Source organism: Bos mutus, chromosome 23 (assembly GCF_027580195.1).
Source record: "Bos mutus isolate GX-2022 chromosome 23, NWIPB_WYAK_1.1, whole genome shotgun sequence".
In the NCBI taxonomy this organism is placed as follows: Eukaryota; Metazoa; Chordata; class Mammalia; order Artiodactyla; family Bovidae; genus Bos; species Bos mutus.
Genome location: NC_091639.1, coordinates 29,823,727 through 29,836,898, shown reverse-complemented (window position 1 = coordinate 29,836,898; position 13,172 = coordinate 29,823,727). Strand labels below are relative to the sequence as shown.

General features: G+C 43.1%; 1 protein-coding gene across 6 annotated transcripts in view; it reads right to left on the bottom strand.

Annotated features, from left to right (window-relative positions):
* ADGRF5 (adhesion G protein-coupled receptor F5) overlaps window positions 1-13,172 on the bottom strand; it is a 112,735-nt gene that overhangs the window by 15,780 nt on the left and 83,783 nt on the right. For 4 of the 6 annotated variants that reach the window (XM_070361023.1, XM_070361025.1, XM_070361022.1 and 1 more), the window contains exons 10-14: window positions 12,864-13,067; window positions 6,725-6,895; window positions 5,478-5,597; window positions 5,117-5,326; window positions 1,408-1,620 (exon numbers count right to left, since the gene is read on the bottom strand). In XM_070361023.1, coding sequence (XP_070217124.1) covers window positions 1,408-1,620; window positions 5,117-5,326; window positions 5,478-5,597; window positions 6,725-6,895; window positions 12,864-13,067 — 918 coding nt within the window. The remainder of the gene's footprint in view (window positions 1-1,407; window positions 1,621-5,116; window positions 5,327-5,477; window positions 5,598-6,724; window positions 6,896-12,863; window positions 13,068-13,172) is intronic. The other 2 variants (XM_070361026.1, XM_070361027.1) reach the window with 1 other exon arrangement.

Here is a 13,172-nt window from a genome sequence, read left to right as displayed (position 1 = left end):
AGCTTGGAGTTCCTGGACCACATAGGTAGTATAAATTCAAGCCCCAAACCTAGGCAGGACAATCATAATTCTCAGGTGAAATTTTTACCTTTTATCAGCAATGAGGCCAAGCTCTTAACTCTTGCAGATGAATTTTAGTTTTTTCCTAGATTCTTCTTCTTTTACTAAGCACGTCATTATGTGAGGGCCCTGACATTGTGCTGGTGGGTGGGGTGCCTTAGTTACTGCCTTGGGATCAAGGCCTTCTCTCTAATACACTTCAGAGCTTTCAAACTCAAATTCAAGATTCTGGGTTTCTGATTTTGGCAAATGCCTTCAGGGCATCTCATCATTAGCAAAAACATTTCCTGTAATTCTTCTTTTTTTTAATTTTTATTTATTTTTATTTTTTAATTATTATTATTATTTTTACTTTATAATATTGTATTGGTTTTGCCATACATCAACATGCATCCACCACAGGTGTACACGTGTTCCCCATCCTGAACCCCCTCCCACCTCCCTCCCCATACATCCCTCTGGGTCATCCCAGTGCACCAGCCCCAAGCTTCCTGTATCCTGCATCGAACCTGGACTGGCGATTCATTTCTTATATGATATTATACATGTTTTAATGCCATTCTCCCAAATCATCCCCCACTCCCTCTCCCACAGAGTCCAAAAGACTGTTCTATACATCTGTGTCTCTTTATTGTCTCGCATACAGGGTTGTCGTTACCATTTTTCTAAATTCCACATATATGCGTTAGTACACTGTATTGGTGTTTTTCTTTCTGGCTTACTTCACTCTGTATAATAGGCTCCATTGTTTCTGTTACTCTTTGGGCTGCTCAGCTGTGCATTTACAGGATTCTTGTGGTACTATGATTGCATGCTAACTCCTGCACAGAGGGAGGAATGATTAGAATATCTAGTCTACTATATGGAACATGTAGAAGGCTCATGACGGTAACTTAATATGGTCTTCAACAGTCATCACTAGAAACAATGGGTTCCACTCTCACAGACTCTCAAGATTTTGTCACAAACCACTTGCTCAGATGGTAAAGAATTGGCCTACAATGCAGGAGGCCCAGGTTCGATCCCTGGGTCGGGAAGATGTCCTGGAGAAGGGAATGGGTACCCACTCCAGTATTCTTGTCTGGAGAATTATATGGAGAATTATATGGTGGGCTACAGTCCATGGGGTCTCAAAGAGTCAGACATGACTGAGCAATTAACATTTTCACATTTCAACGAGCCACTGGCCACATAGCAAAATAGAAGGCAGTAAAGCCTCATGGACTCCTCTGTTATATTCTGTCTGATGGAATCCTTACGTCTCTTTACCCCTACTTTAAGAGTAAATATGTAGACTCCATGTATATGGAATCTTATGTCCTAACAATTCAGCAGTGGGCATCTTACCAGCAGGAAAGGACGAGGAACCCACTTGAAAAATAACCCTGTAGTCTGAATCTTCCTCAATGCAGCATCTGATATGATGGGAGCTATGGCATGGAATTGCAGCTTCCACAGGATCAACCATGATGTTGGACTCTAGAGGCAGCGGGTACACGATGACATCTTTGGCCATGACCCTGTACAAATTCTTGTATCGAAATACACAGTGATAGGTTCCTGAGTGGAAGGAAGCCAAGAAGAGATGGAACAAAAGTCATCGCTCCAGAAAGGCATTAGCTGAACCTCAAAAACATCATGCTGAGTGACAGAAGCCAGACGCAAAAGGCCACATATCGTATGATCCCAGTTCTATGAAACGTCTACAGTAGACAAATACACAGGAACAGAAAATAGAGTAGTGGTTGCCTAGGGCTGGGGGTTTGGGAGAAAATGAGGTGACTTGTAAAGCATATGGAATTTCTCTTGGTGGGGGTGGGGAGTGATGAAAATGTTCTCAAATCGACTACAGTAAAGTTTGCACAATTCCAGTACACTAAAAGCCACTGAACTGTATCCTTTGAATGAATCAATTCTATAGTGCATGAATTTTATTTAATAAAGCAATTGCAAAATCAAACAAACAAACAAACAGGAAGGCATTGGCTGAAAATGTTAAGAAGAGGATTGGGTTTCCTTGTCAAGCTGGGACAAGTGCACAGTGACCCCTCCTGGGCCCTAGATGAGAAAACGCTCCGTTGAGTCCCCTCCTGGGCTCTCTGTGCATTTGAACCCATCCTCATGGAAATATTCACTTACTTTTGAATACAATGTAGTGGCTTATCCAGAGTCAAACAGCCTGTTGGAGTAGGATCGAGTTTCAAATCAGGTTCCCAAGACCTCCTCCAAGGCTCTTTCTTTAACCAGGAGGGAAAAAATGAGAATTTGGTATGTGCTGGGCTGGGGAGTTCTTTGAAGAAAGTTGTCAGTGAGATGGAGCCAGAGCCCTGGGGTCTTGTGACACCATCTCTAAGGGAGTAGATGCTTCTGGTTCTGGCACATCATTGCACCGCTAAGGAGTGCAGAGGGAAGGGGGAAGGAGGGAGAAGTGGATTGTGAACTCTTGGGAGAGTTTGACCTGTGGACTCTGGGATTAGATGTCTGACGCTTATCTAAAAAAGTCTGAAGATGAGAATGGGCCGACTCAACTTTGCAGGAGTGAAAAGAGAAGGCTGCAGTGGGAGTTGCCTGCATGCCCAGTGCTTGGTGAAGCAGAGTGGACTACGGACAGGGCTTGGGTTGACCTTCATGAAAGCCACCTTTCCCACTGGACTTCACACCAGAGCCCATCAGGGGATGAGCCGCCGCTGGGTCAGCTGCTGTGGGGACAGCCGGAAGTTTATCACAGCATCTACAGTTAAGTAGGACCTTTCAATGTTGCCGACATTGCTTCTCTTTGTCCTAACTTTGGGGGAGTCAGAGCAGCTGCTGGGCAGAGAAAAAAACAAGTAGGAAAAGACCAGAGAGAAAATGCCTTCCGATTCCCATTGGGAGGGAGGGAAAGAAACTTTACACTGAATAGAAAAGTGTAGTCAATTTTGATGAGAACAGATGATTTTTAGAACCTGAGTGGGACTGTTTAATGGTTCAATATTGTCTGATAGTCGGAAAGGGCTATTGGGCAGAGCAAGTATGAGCTCAGCATAGGAGAAATGGGAATATTTCCCATTCCTGATGGTATCCACCAAGTCCAACCAGACAAGAAGCAGTTATTTCTAGTGTTGCCTAAGCCTTCCTTACAGGAAAAAATCAAGACAACCTGGAACTCACAGGATCTGGACTGATTAAGCCTATCATTCATGAAAAGCTTTAGAACAAAGTAGTTAATAATTGGCTTCTGGGGACTTGCCTAGTGGTCCAGTGTTTAAGACGCCACGCTTAGTTCAATCCCTGGTCCGGGAACTAAGATCCCACAAGTGCAGCCTCCCACCCCCAAAAAAGAGAACTCTTGGCCTCGAGCCAGTCACCTTTTCCCTTGGGCTCTGCCATTCAGCAGATGCATGCATAATCTCAGGCAGTTTCTTACCCTCTCTGGGCCCCAGTGTCCTCATCTGTGGAATGGAGATGATAATGACACTCTCCTCTAGGTTTATTGTTTTAAATTAATTCATGTACTTAAATACTTAGCACAATGTCTATCACACAGCAGAAGCTCAAGAAATGTCAATTATTATTGAAGGGATCCTATCAAATTTCTTTTTCTTCCAAAAATTTGCATTTTCTCTCAACTTAAACAGTATCTAGGGATAAGTATTGGAGAAGGTGATGGCACCCCACTCCAGTACTCTTGCCAGGAAAATCCCATGGACCGAGGAGCCCGGTAGGCTGCAGTCCATGGGGTCCATCAGAGTTGGACACGACTGAGCAACTTCACCTTCACTTTTCACCTTCATGCATTGGAGAAGGAAATGGCAACCCACTCCAGTGTTCTTGCCTGGAGAATCCCAGGGACAGGGGAGCCTGATGGGCTGCCATCTATGGGGTCTCACAGAGTCGGACACGACTGAAGCGACTTAGCAGCAGGGATAAGTAGAAAATTAAAACGTTTTTCTTTCCTCTTTTGGAACCAGGCATATAAAACTTTTAGGAAGAATTTTTATACCTCAGTTGGGTGAAACAAGAGTGTGGTAAAAATACTTGAAAAAAAAATCCTCTTAGGAGTTTGGAATTATATGCATACCACTAATGCATAAAATAGATGAATTACAAGGACCTGGTGTATAGCACAGGGAACTATATGCAATATCTTATAATAACCTATAATGGGAAAGAATCTAAAAAGAACATATATATGTGTGTGTGTGTGTATATATATATATATATATATAACTGAGTCATTTCATATAAAAAACTGAATCACATACATATACAAAAACTGAATTGCTTTATATTTAAAACTGAATCACATATATAAGTGATTATATGTGATTACATGGGGATTATATATATCACATATACATGATATCTTCATATATGTGTGTGTAAAATATATATATATATATATATATATATAAATATACACGGAGAAGGCAATGGCACCCAACTCCAGTTGCCTGCAAAATCCCATGGATGGAGGAGCCTGGTGGGCTGCAGTCCATGGGGTTGCTGAGGGTTGGACACGACTGAGCGACTTCACTTTCACTTTTCACTTTCATGCACTGGAGAAGGCAATGGCAACCCACTCCAGTGTTCTTGCCTGGAGAATCCCAGGGACGGGAGCCTGGTGGGCTGCTGTCTATGGGGTCACACAGAGTCGGACATGACTGAAGTGATTTAGCAGCAGCAGCAGCATATAAATATACAAAATCACTTTGCCATACACTTGAAACTAAACACAACATCGTAAATTAACTATAGTTAAATTAAAACAAAAAATCTTCTCAACGGCAAAGCACAGGCTCTAGAATCAGAGACCAGTTTTAATTCTTTCTCTACAACTTAAGTTGTGGAAACTTAGGCACATTTATTATCCTCGCTGAACCTCATTTTCTGCATCTGTAAAATGATAATAGTGACATCTTCCCCCAAAGGGCTGTTGCATTGAGTGATGACGTATGACGTGCAGAGTGGCTGGCACAGGCATGGCTTGGGCCAGGCCCTCCATGGATGGCAATGATTCCAGTGTATTTCTAGGGGTCCCAGAACCAGGGTGCAGGGTATCTGGGCTTTCACTCACCATTCCACTCCCTGGTTGAGGTCTTGACTGTCAGCACCGACTCTGCTCTGTCAGGATACCTCCTCGTGGTATAAAACCTTTTGTATATTTTAGTTCCAGCAGAAGTGTTCCAGTACATCTCATCATAGTTACTCATATCGCTGATGCACTTTATAAAAAAGCTTTGTCCCTCAGAAACAGAAATTAGGTCCGGGGTTATGTTTAGCTTGGCTAAAAGAATGCAAATAAAACAGACAAAAGAAAACCAACAACAAGTATAATGTTTAGTCTTTCTGGTGACGTCCACATAGAGTGAAATTTCACATGGAGACAGAAAGCATGAGCGGTCCTGACTCTACTGGGGTCAACGCGGCATTGGTACCTTGCTGCTCCCGGGCTTTACTTGTCTCTAGGCTGTTCTTGGTGGTGCTCTGAACTGTACTCATTTCCATCACAAGCCTTTGGGATTCGCGCACTTCCCCTTTGTGGCTGGAATTATCTCCTAATGATCAGCAGGGCAAAAGGTTGCAAACTTAAGAGTGTTGACTTAACTCAACTCCCCTCCAACCTCTTCCAGGTACCTCAAGGGAAACTCAATGGCTCAGTTCCTATGACCGTATCATTTTCTACTCTTTCGAAATAACTTAAAATGCCATGGTGTATTTTAATTTCTCTCTTTTGTATCTCTTCTCCATGAAAATGTGAGCTCCTTAAGAGCAGGACCCTCTCATGCGTGTCCTCGTTCACATCGCCAGCGTCAGCACTGGGTCCACTACCCAGTCGGTGCTTACCAAGAAGATGAGTGGTTTCTGAAACGACTTGTGAAGCAGAGGGATCACAGCAGTTACACTGCCCAAATAATTATATCTGGACTGAGAAGTAGAGACACCCAAATTGTTCAGAAGTGGGGACTGATGATTTATCTAAATTGTTTTTGTATGATGGGCACAAAAACATGTTTGCCTGCCCAATTTTTGCAGAGAATGCAGCAGAAAGTTTTAAATGTCTGATACAGGGGTGAAGTTAGAATGCTTTAAGATATAAGCAGTAGAAACGATACTTTTAAGAGTCCTAGAATTAATTGAAAACAAACACACTTGTTACAACTGTAAGATAACCAGGAAATACCAGACTCCTAAAGCTTTCTGCTGCATTCTCTCTGAAAAAGATAAAATGGGAGAGAAAAGGGGGGAATGAAGGATGGTGGGGAGTGAGCCAAGCTATTGCAATTCAAGAGAGGGAGAATGGGATTATGGGAGAAAAAGTAGGATATAAGGGGCATTATCCTTGTGAAGTGAAAGTCGCTCCATTGTGTCCGACTCTTAGACCATGGGATTCCTTCCTTATTCAGTGACTAATCTGAGTGTGAAACCTACTTCAGCTTTTTGCCTTCTCAGTACAACGTAGGCGGTTCCTTCCCTGCAACCACTGCTTCCTATTCTTACCCTTCCTTGTAAGGAATTCCTGTGAATTTAACTGGCAGAGATGCAAATCCCACTGTGTGATTTACCCCAACCACCATCTCACAACCAGGGAAGGCCCGGCTTCACTGCTCATGGATGTTCCCAGTTCACTGGCAGCCCCTGGTTTGAGGGGCAAGCCCAAAAATGCTAGTGAAAGAGTCCTTACCCACAGACATGAATGTCACTTCTATGTCCTTTCTGCCTCTGGCTCCGTGGGCACTGATGAACTCACACGTGTAGACCACTGTCGTTCCAGACGACCCGCTCGGACACTGAGTCCCATTGGCCACGAGGGTGTATGTGCTGCAGCCATTGTCCGTGTCTATTTCAGCGTTTCCTGCAACAACATAAGAGGTTCTCTTGCTGTCACGGTTATCTGACTCTCTGGTTTGGTAGCAAAGAAGCCAAATCGTGGGCTTCCCTGGTGGCTCAGTGGTAAAGAATCTGCCTGCCAATACAGGAGACATGGGTTTGATCCCTGATCTTGGAAGATCCCACATGCTGCAAAGCAACCAAGCCCATGCACCGCAACTATTGAGCCTGTGCTCTAGAGTCTGGGAGTCACAACTAGTGAGCCCATATGCCACAAGTAAGGAGGCCCAAGGGTCCTAGAGCTTGTGCTCTGCATCAAGAGAAACCACTGCAATGAGAAGCTTTTGCACCACAACTACAGAGTAATTGCCACTTGCCACAACTGGAGAAAAGCCCAAGCAGCAGTGAAGACCACACACAGCCAAAAATAAATGAATAAAGTTATTTACAAAAACAAGAAGCCAAATCAGCTAACATGACTCCTTATTTACATCCAGTTTTCTCTTTGAATGGAGAGGCTGCTGCTGCTACTGCTGCTAAGTCGCTTCAGTCGTGTCCGACTCTGTGCGACCCCATAGACGGCAGCCCACCAGGCTCCCCAGTCCCTGGGATTCTCCAGGCAAGAACACTGGAGTGGGTTGCCATTTCCTTCTCCAGTGCATGAAAGTGATAAGTGAAAGTGAAGTTGCTCAGTTGTGTCCAACTCTTAGCGACCCCATGGACTGGTGGGTTCCCATCCAGTTTTCTCTTTGAATGGAGAGGCTGCTGCTGCTATTGCTGCTAAGTCGCTTCAGTCGTGTCCGACTCTGTGCGACCCCATAGACGGCAGCCCACCAGGCTCCTCCATCCATGGGATTTTCCAGGCAAGAGTACTGGAGTGGGGTGCCATTGCCTTCTGTTGAATGGAGAGGCAGGATGGTATAATGGTTAGTCCTGCCACTTTAGGATCCAGGTGGCCTGGCTGCAGTTTCCAAACTGTATTATTATCTTTTTAAATTTTTTTTTAATGTGGACTTTTTTTTAAAAAGTCTTTGTTGAACTGGTTACCAGAGAAGGCAATGGCACCCCACTCCAGTACTCTCGCCTGGAAAATCCCATGGACTGAAGGGTCTCGTAGGCTGCAGTCCATGGGGTCGCTAAGAGTCAGACATGACTGAGTGACTTCACTTTTACTTTTCACTTTCCTGCATTGGAGAAGGAAATGGAAACCCACTCCAGTGTTCTTGCCTGGAGAATCCCAAGGACGGGGGAGCCTCGTGGGCTGCCGTCTATGGGGTCGCACAGAATCGGACACGACTGAAGTGACTTAGCAGCAGCAGCAGAGCTGGTTACAATATTGCTTCTGTTCTTTGTGTTTTGGTTTTTTGGGCGCGAGGCGTGTGGGGTTTTGGCTCCCTGATCAGGGCTCAAACCCGCACTCCCTGCATTGGAAGACAAAGTCTTAAACCACTAGACCACCAGGGAAGTCCCCAACACTCTAGTACCTACCGGCAGGGTGTTGTTGGGAAAGTCACTAAGCCACGCTCTATCTCAGTTTCTCCAGATGTAAAATGGGGATATATAACAGCTATGACCTAGGATTGTAGTCAGGTAAAAGGAGTTACTATGTGAACACTTAGGATAGTGGCTGGCTGGGGCCAGCCCCTAACCAAGACCATGATGATTGCTGAAGTGTGAAAAATTTAAAAAGAGAAGTCATGTTTTTGGATATGATTTCAATTGGAAGAGGAAAAGATGATAGATTATTTTGACTATTTTTATTATTAAAAGGAGGAAGAAACAGGACTCAGGCCTCTGATACTCGTCTCACTTGAGACCTGTTTTTCGTAACTTATTCCTTCCTATTAGTCATATGTTTTAGTCGAAGCTTTACCTTCGTGTTTTCTTCAGTTACCAGCAGTTCACCCTTCAGAATAGCTGCTCCTTCCTGTCTTCCTCTCCGTTCCCAAGATGCTCTGCCCTCCACGCCATCTCACTTCCTGCCTGTGTCTCTATGATGCTCTCTTGGACACCTTTTTCTACTTCGGTTCCTTCATCCCTCCCCTCCATCCTTGCCTTCTGCCATGTACCCTGAAGACATTCCTCAAACACTGACAATCTTCCAAAAATTAAAGAAAAAGAAAAAACCCTTCTGATGAACTCTAACATAAATGCATCTTTTACAGCCTTAGCTGGAGGATCAATGATATTTAAAATATTCTGATTGAAAAGGAACCAGCTTTTCTCCCCAGTCTCCAAAATGATAATTCAGAACACCAAACTGATTTACCACCTTGGGTATATTATTAATACCTCCTGGTTCATAGGTACAAAGGTCCATTCATCTCCAAGGCTCATACCTCCACTCATTTTTGGAAAACCTACTTCCTCCAGGACCTCTCACTCCATCCCTCTCCCTTGGCTGCAGAACAATGGAAGGTACTAAATGCAGCCTGTAAGTTGGCACTCTGCTTTCCAGAGTAGAGGTGGGAGGCAGTTCCAAGTTTGTTGCTCAAGATTAAATAATACCCAATGAAGAATTCCCAGGACATTGAGGATAAGTGAAGGCATGGTTTTCAAAGCTATCATCATTATCAGAAAGCAGTTATTGTGGCAGATTCAATGTATTCAACTCTGTTTTAAATATTGACATTCATTATCTCTTGTCTCTTCTTTCAAAAGTCTCACAAAATGGGTGCCATTGTCTCTATTTAAAAGATGAAAATCTGGGAGCTCCTTAGCGATCTACTGGTTAGGATTTGGCACTTTTGCTGTCCCTGCCGAGTTCAATCTCTAAGATTCCACAAGCCCTGAAAATACCCCAAAACCCCAGAAAGCCCAACCTGCTTGAAAAAGACCACCTTCATCTTCTTAAAGTTAGAAATTCTGACACTATGGATTACTTCCTTTCCATCTTATCCCTTGCTGGAAGTGCTTTGAAAATCCAGTGCAACTGTTTCTGAGATGAGGCGATACGTTCAGTTCCAACACACTGGGGTGAATTATTTAGCTCGATGGCTTTCTCCTGATCTAGAAAAATGGCTGCTAAGAGAACTTGTGGAATTTGGAAAAAGATGGCCCCAGCGAGGGGAGGGCAAAGGAGAAGGAAAGAGGACAGGTGTCGAGAGAGAGCAGAGGTTAAATTCATCAGAGAATCCCTTGTAAGGGTCCCCAAGTGGCCTGCCCCAGCCAGGGTGGCAGGAAATCCATTGTTCTGTTGTTAGTTGAGCCTGCCCGGGGCATTAAGAATGTCTGTAGCAGGGATGGCCACAGAGAGGTCCCTGAGCATCTGTACTGTAGACTTCCTGGTTCCTTTGCCAGAGGGCAAGGCCTTTCACCACTCACAGTTAAAAGCCTCTAAGTCAGCAACACGGGAACTGTGCAAGGTCTTTCTCCCATCTGGCAGTTCCTTTAGGATGTCTACACCTCCTCTTCTTTGGAATCAAGGAAGTGGCTAAATGGACCATATGTCAACTTGTTCAACAGTTACCAGATGCCTTTACCATTCTGTGGAGTACTTTAAGGTGGAAACAAATGTGCTTTGAAAACTAGATGTGCTCAGAAAACGTTACATCTCAATTGATCCTTATTTTATTTATGATTTAATATTATCCAATAGGGAAGGCTTTGTAAAAGTTCCACCACAATGATGGATTTCATGGCTAAAGCTACAATTGCTTTAATGATTTTTTTTTAACTTGAAAGATGAGCACATAATACTGTCATTTCTTAAGAGAAGAATTGCCTATGTGAGGTTTATAGGCAGAGAACAGTTTTCTGTTTCACAGTACAATTTCTGCTGGATCAGCTCATGCCAAGGCTGACTCACCAGGCATGTGTGATATAGTTTGGCCAAGACAAAGACTTGAATTATTTTCTTTTTCTATTGTGACATCCTCGGATAAGTCATTGAATTTGAACCTCAATTTCCTTATTTGAAAATGGAAGGCAAAAAAAAATGTCTGCTTCAAACTTGTGGTCAAAGTTAAATGTGATTAAAGTGATAACAATATGTGCATACTTATAACTGGTTCATACTGTACAGCAGAAACCAACACAACATTGTAAAGCAATTATCTTCCAATTAAAATAAATAAAAATTTATTTTATTTATAAGAATATAAAAATTTATAAGAAAATAATAGCAAATGAAGCAACTGACAAACAACTAATCTCAAAAATATACAAGCAACTCCTACAGCTCAACTCCAGAAAAATAAATGACCCAATCAAAAAATGGGCCAAAGAACTAAATAGACATTTCTCCAAAGAAGACATACAGGTGGCTAACAAACACATGCAAAGATGCTCAACATCACTCATTATCAGAGAAATGCAAATCAAAACCACTATGAGGTACCATTTCACACCAGTCAGAATGGCTGCAATCCAAAAGTCTACAAATAATAAATGCTGGAGAGGGTGTGGAGAAAAGGGAACCCTCTTACACTGTTGGTGGGAATGCAAATTAGTACAGCCACTATGGAGAACAGTGTGGAGATTCCTTTAAAAACTGGAAATAGAACTGCCTTATGATCCAGCAATCCCACTGCTGGGCATACACACTGAGGAAACCAGAAGCGAAAGAGACACGTGTACCCCAATGTTCATCACAGCACTGTTTATAATAGCCAGGACATGGAAGCAACTTAGATGTCCATCAGCAGATGAATGGATAAGAAAGCTGTGGTACATATACACAATGGAGTATTACTCAGCCATTAAAAAGAATACATTTGAATCAGTTCTAATGAGGTGGATGAAACTGGAGCCTATTATACAGAGTGAAGTAAGCCAGAAGGAAAAACATAAATACAGTATACTAATGCATATATATGGAATTTAGAAAGATGATGGTAACAGTAACCCGGTGTATGAGACAGCAAAAGAGACACTGATGTATAGAACAGTCTTATGGACTCTGTGGGAGAGGGAGAGGGTGGGAAGATTTGGGAGACTGACATTGAAACACATAAAATATCATGTAAGAAACGAGATGCCAGTCCAGGTTCGATGCACGACACTGGATGCTTGGGGCTAGTGCACTGGGACGACCCAGAGGGATGGTATGGGGAGGGAGGAGGGAGGAGGGTCCAGGATGGGGAACACACGTATACCTGTGGCGGAAAAAAAAATAAATAAAAATAAAAAAATAAAAATTTTTTTCAAGTGAGAACATGTTTTTTAAAAAATGATCATAAATTATTACACAAAAAGAGCACTATTGCTATTTTAATTTCTTCTACTTATTATTATTCATCAGTACAAACTGAAAGGTGGGGAATTTCAAGCGTGATCTCAGATAACCAACAGGATCAGAAATTGACATTGGTTGAGAGACAAACAGGTTGATAGAGAAAGATATAGAACCAAAGACACAGAGTCAGATAATTAGTGGGAAGGACAGACACCAGGAGGAGAGACTCAGGAATTCGACTCTCCAAGTCAGACTTCAAAGCAAAACCCATGACCTCATCTTTGTCTCTTTGCTGAAGAGGGAAAGGAAAGGGAAGTGGGGACAAGATTTTCTGCAGGGAAGATGCGATAAACCTATGTCATCCCATCACTCCCTCTTGAATCTTCTCTGCCAGAATCTAGTTTACATCCCAGGTATGACACTTATGGATTTCCCCAATGGCTCAGCAGGTAAAGAATCCACTTGCTATTCAAGGAGCCACAGGAGACTTGGGTTCAATCCCTGGACTGGGAAGATCCAGTAGAGGAGAAAATGGCAACCTACCCCAGTATTCCCGCTGGGCTACAGTGCATGGGGTCACAAGGAGCTGGCCATGACTGAGCACAGAGCACACGCGACACTTATGTGTACATACTTTGGGAATTTTGTTCTAGCATGGCTTAGCTGGAGCTGGCCTCAAACCTAGTACTTCTTCCACAGTCTGAGGTCTAGAAAAAACCCAGCTACCTGACATTTGCTCTTTTACCCACTGCATCTCTATTTTTACTTGGCCAAAATGCAAAAAACCTATTTGCGAAAGGGTTTCTAACAGGCTCACCTGGAACGCTTATACTCCCTTCCTGCTTCCATTCAATTTGACTCCAATTCACGTTCACCTCACTGCAGCAGCGCAAAGACACAGGACTGTTGTCACACATCACCTCCGTGGCTTCACTTGCCTGTATCTGGATGGGTATAACTTCCACTTTTCTTTTGGACGCATATTCAAAAATATCTAATGTCAGCTTGCAGATGTATTCACCTGTAGCAAATACAAAAAAAGACATGGATTATTACTATAACATATATCTAGTTCCCTAGAAGAAGGATGGCCTCATCTTATGTGTCATGGTGGTACTTCATGAAA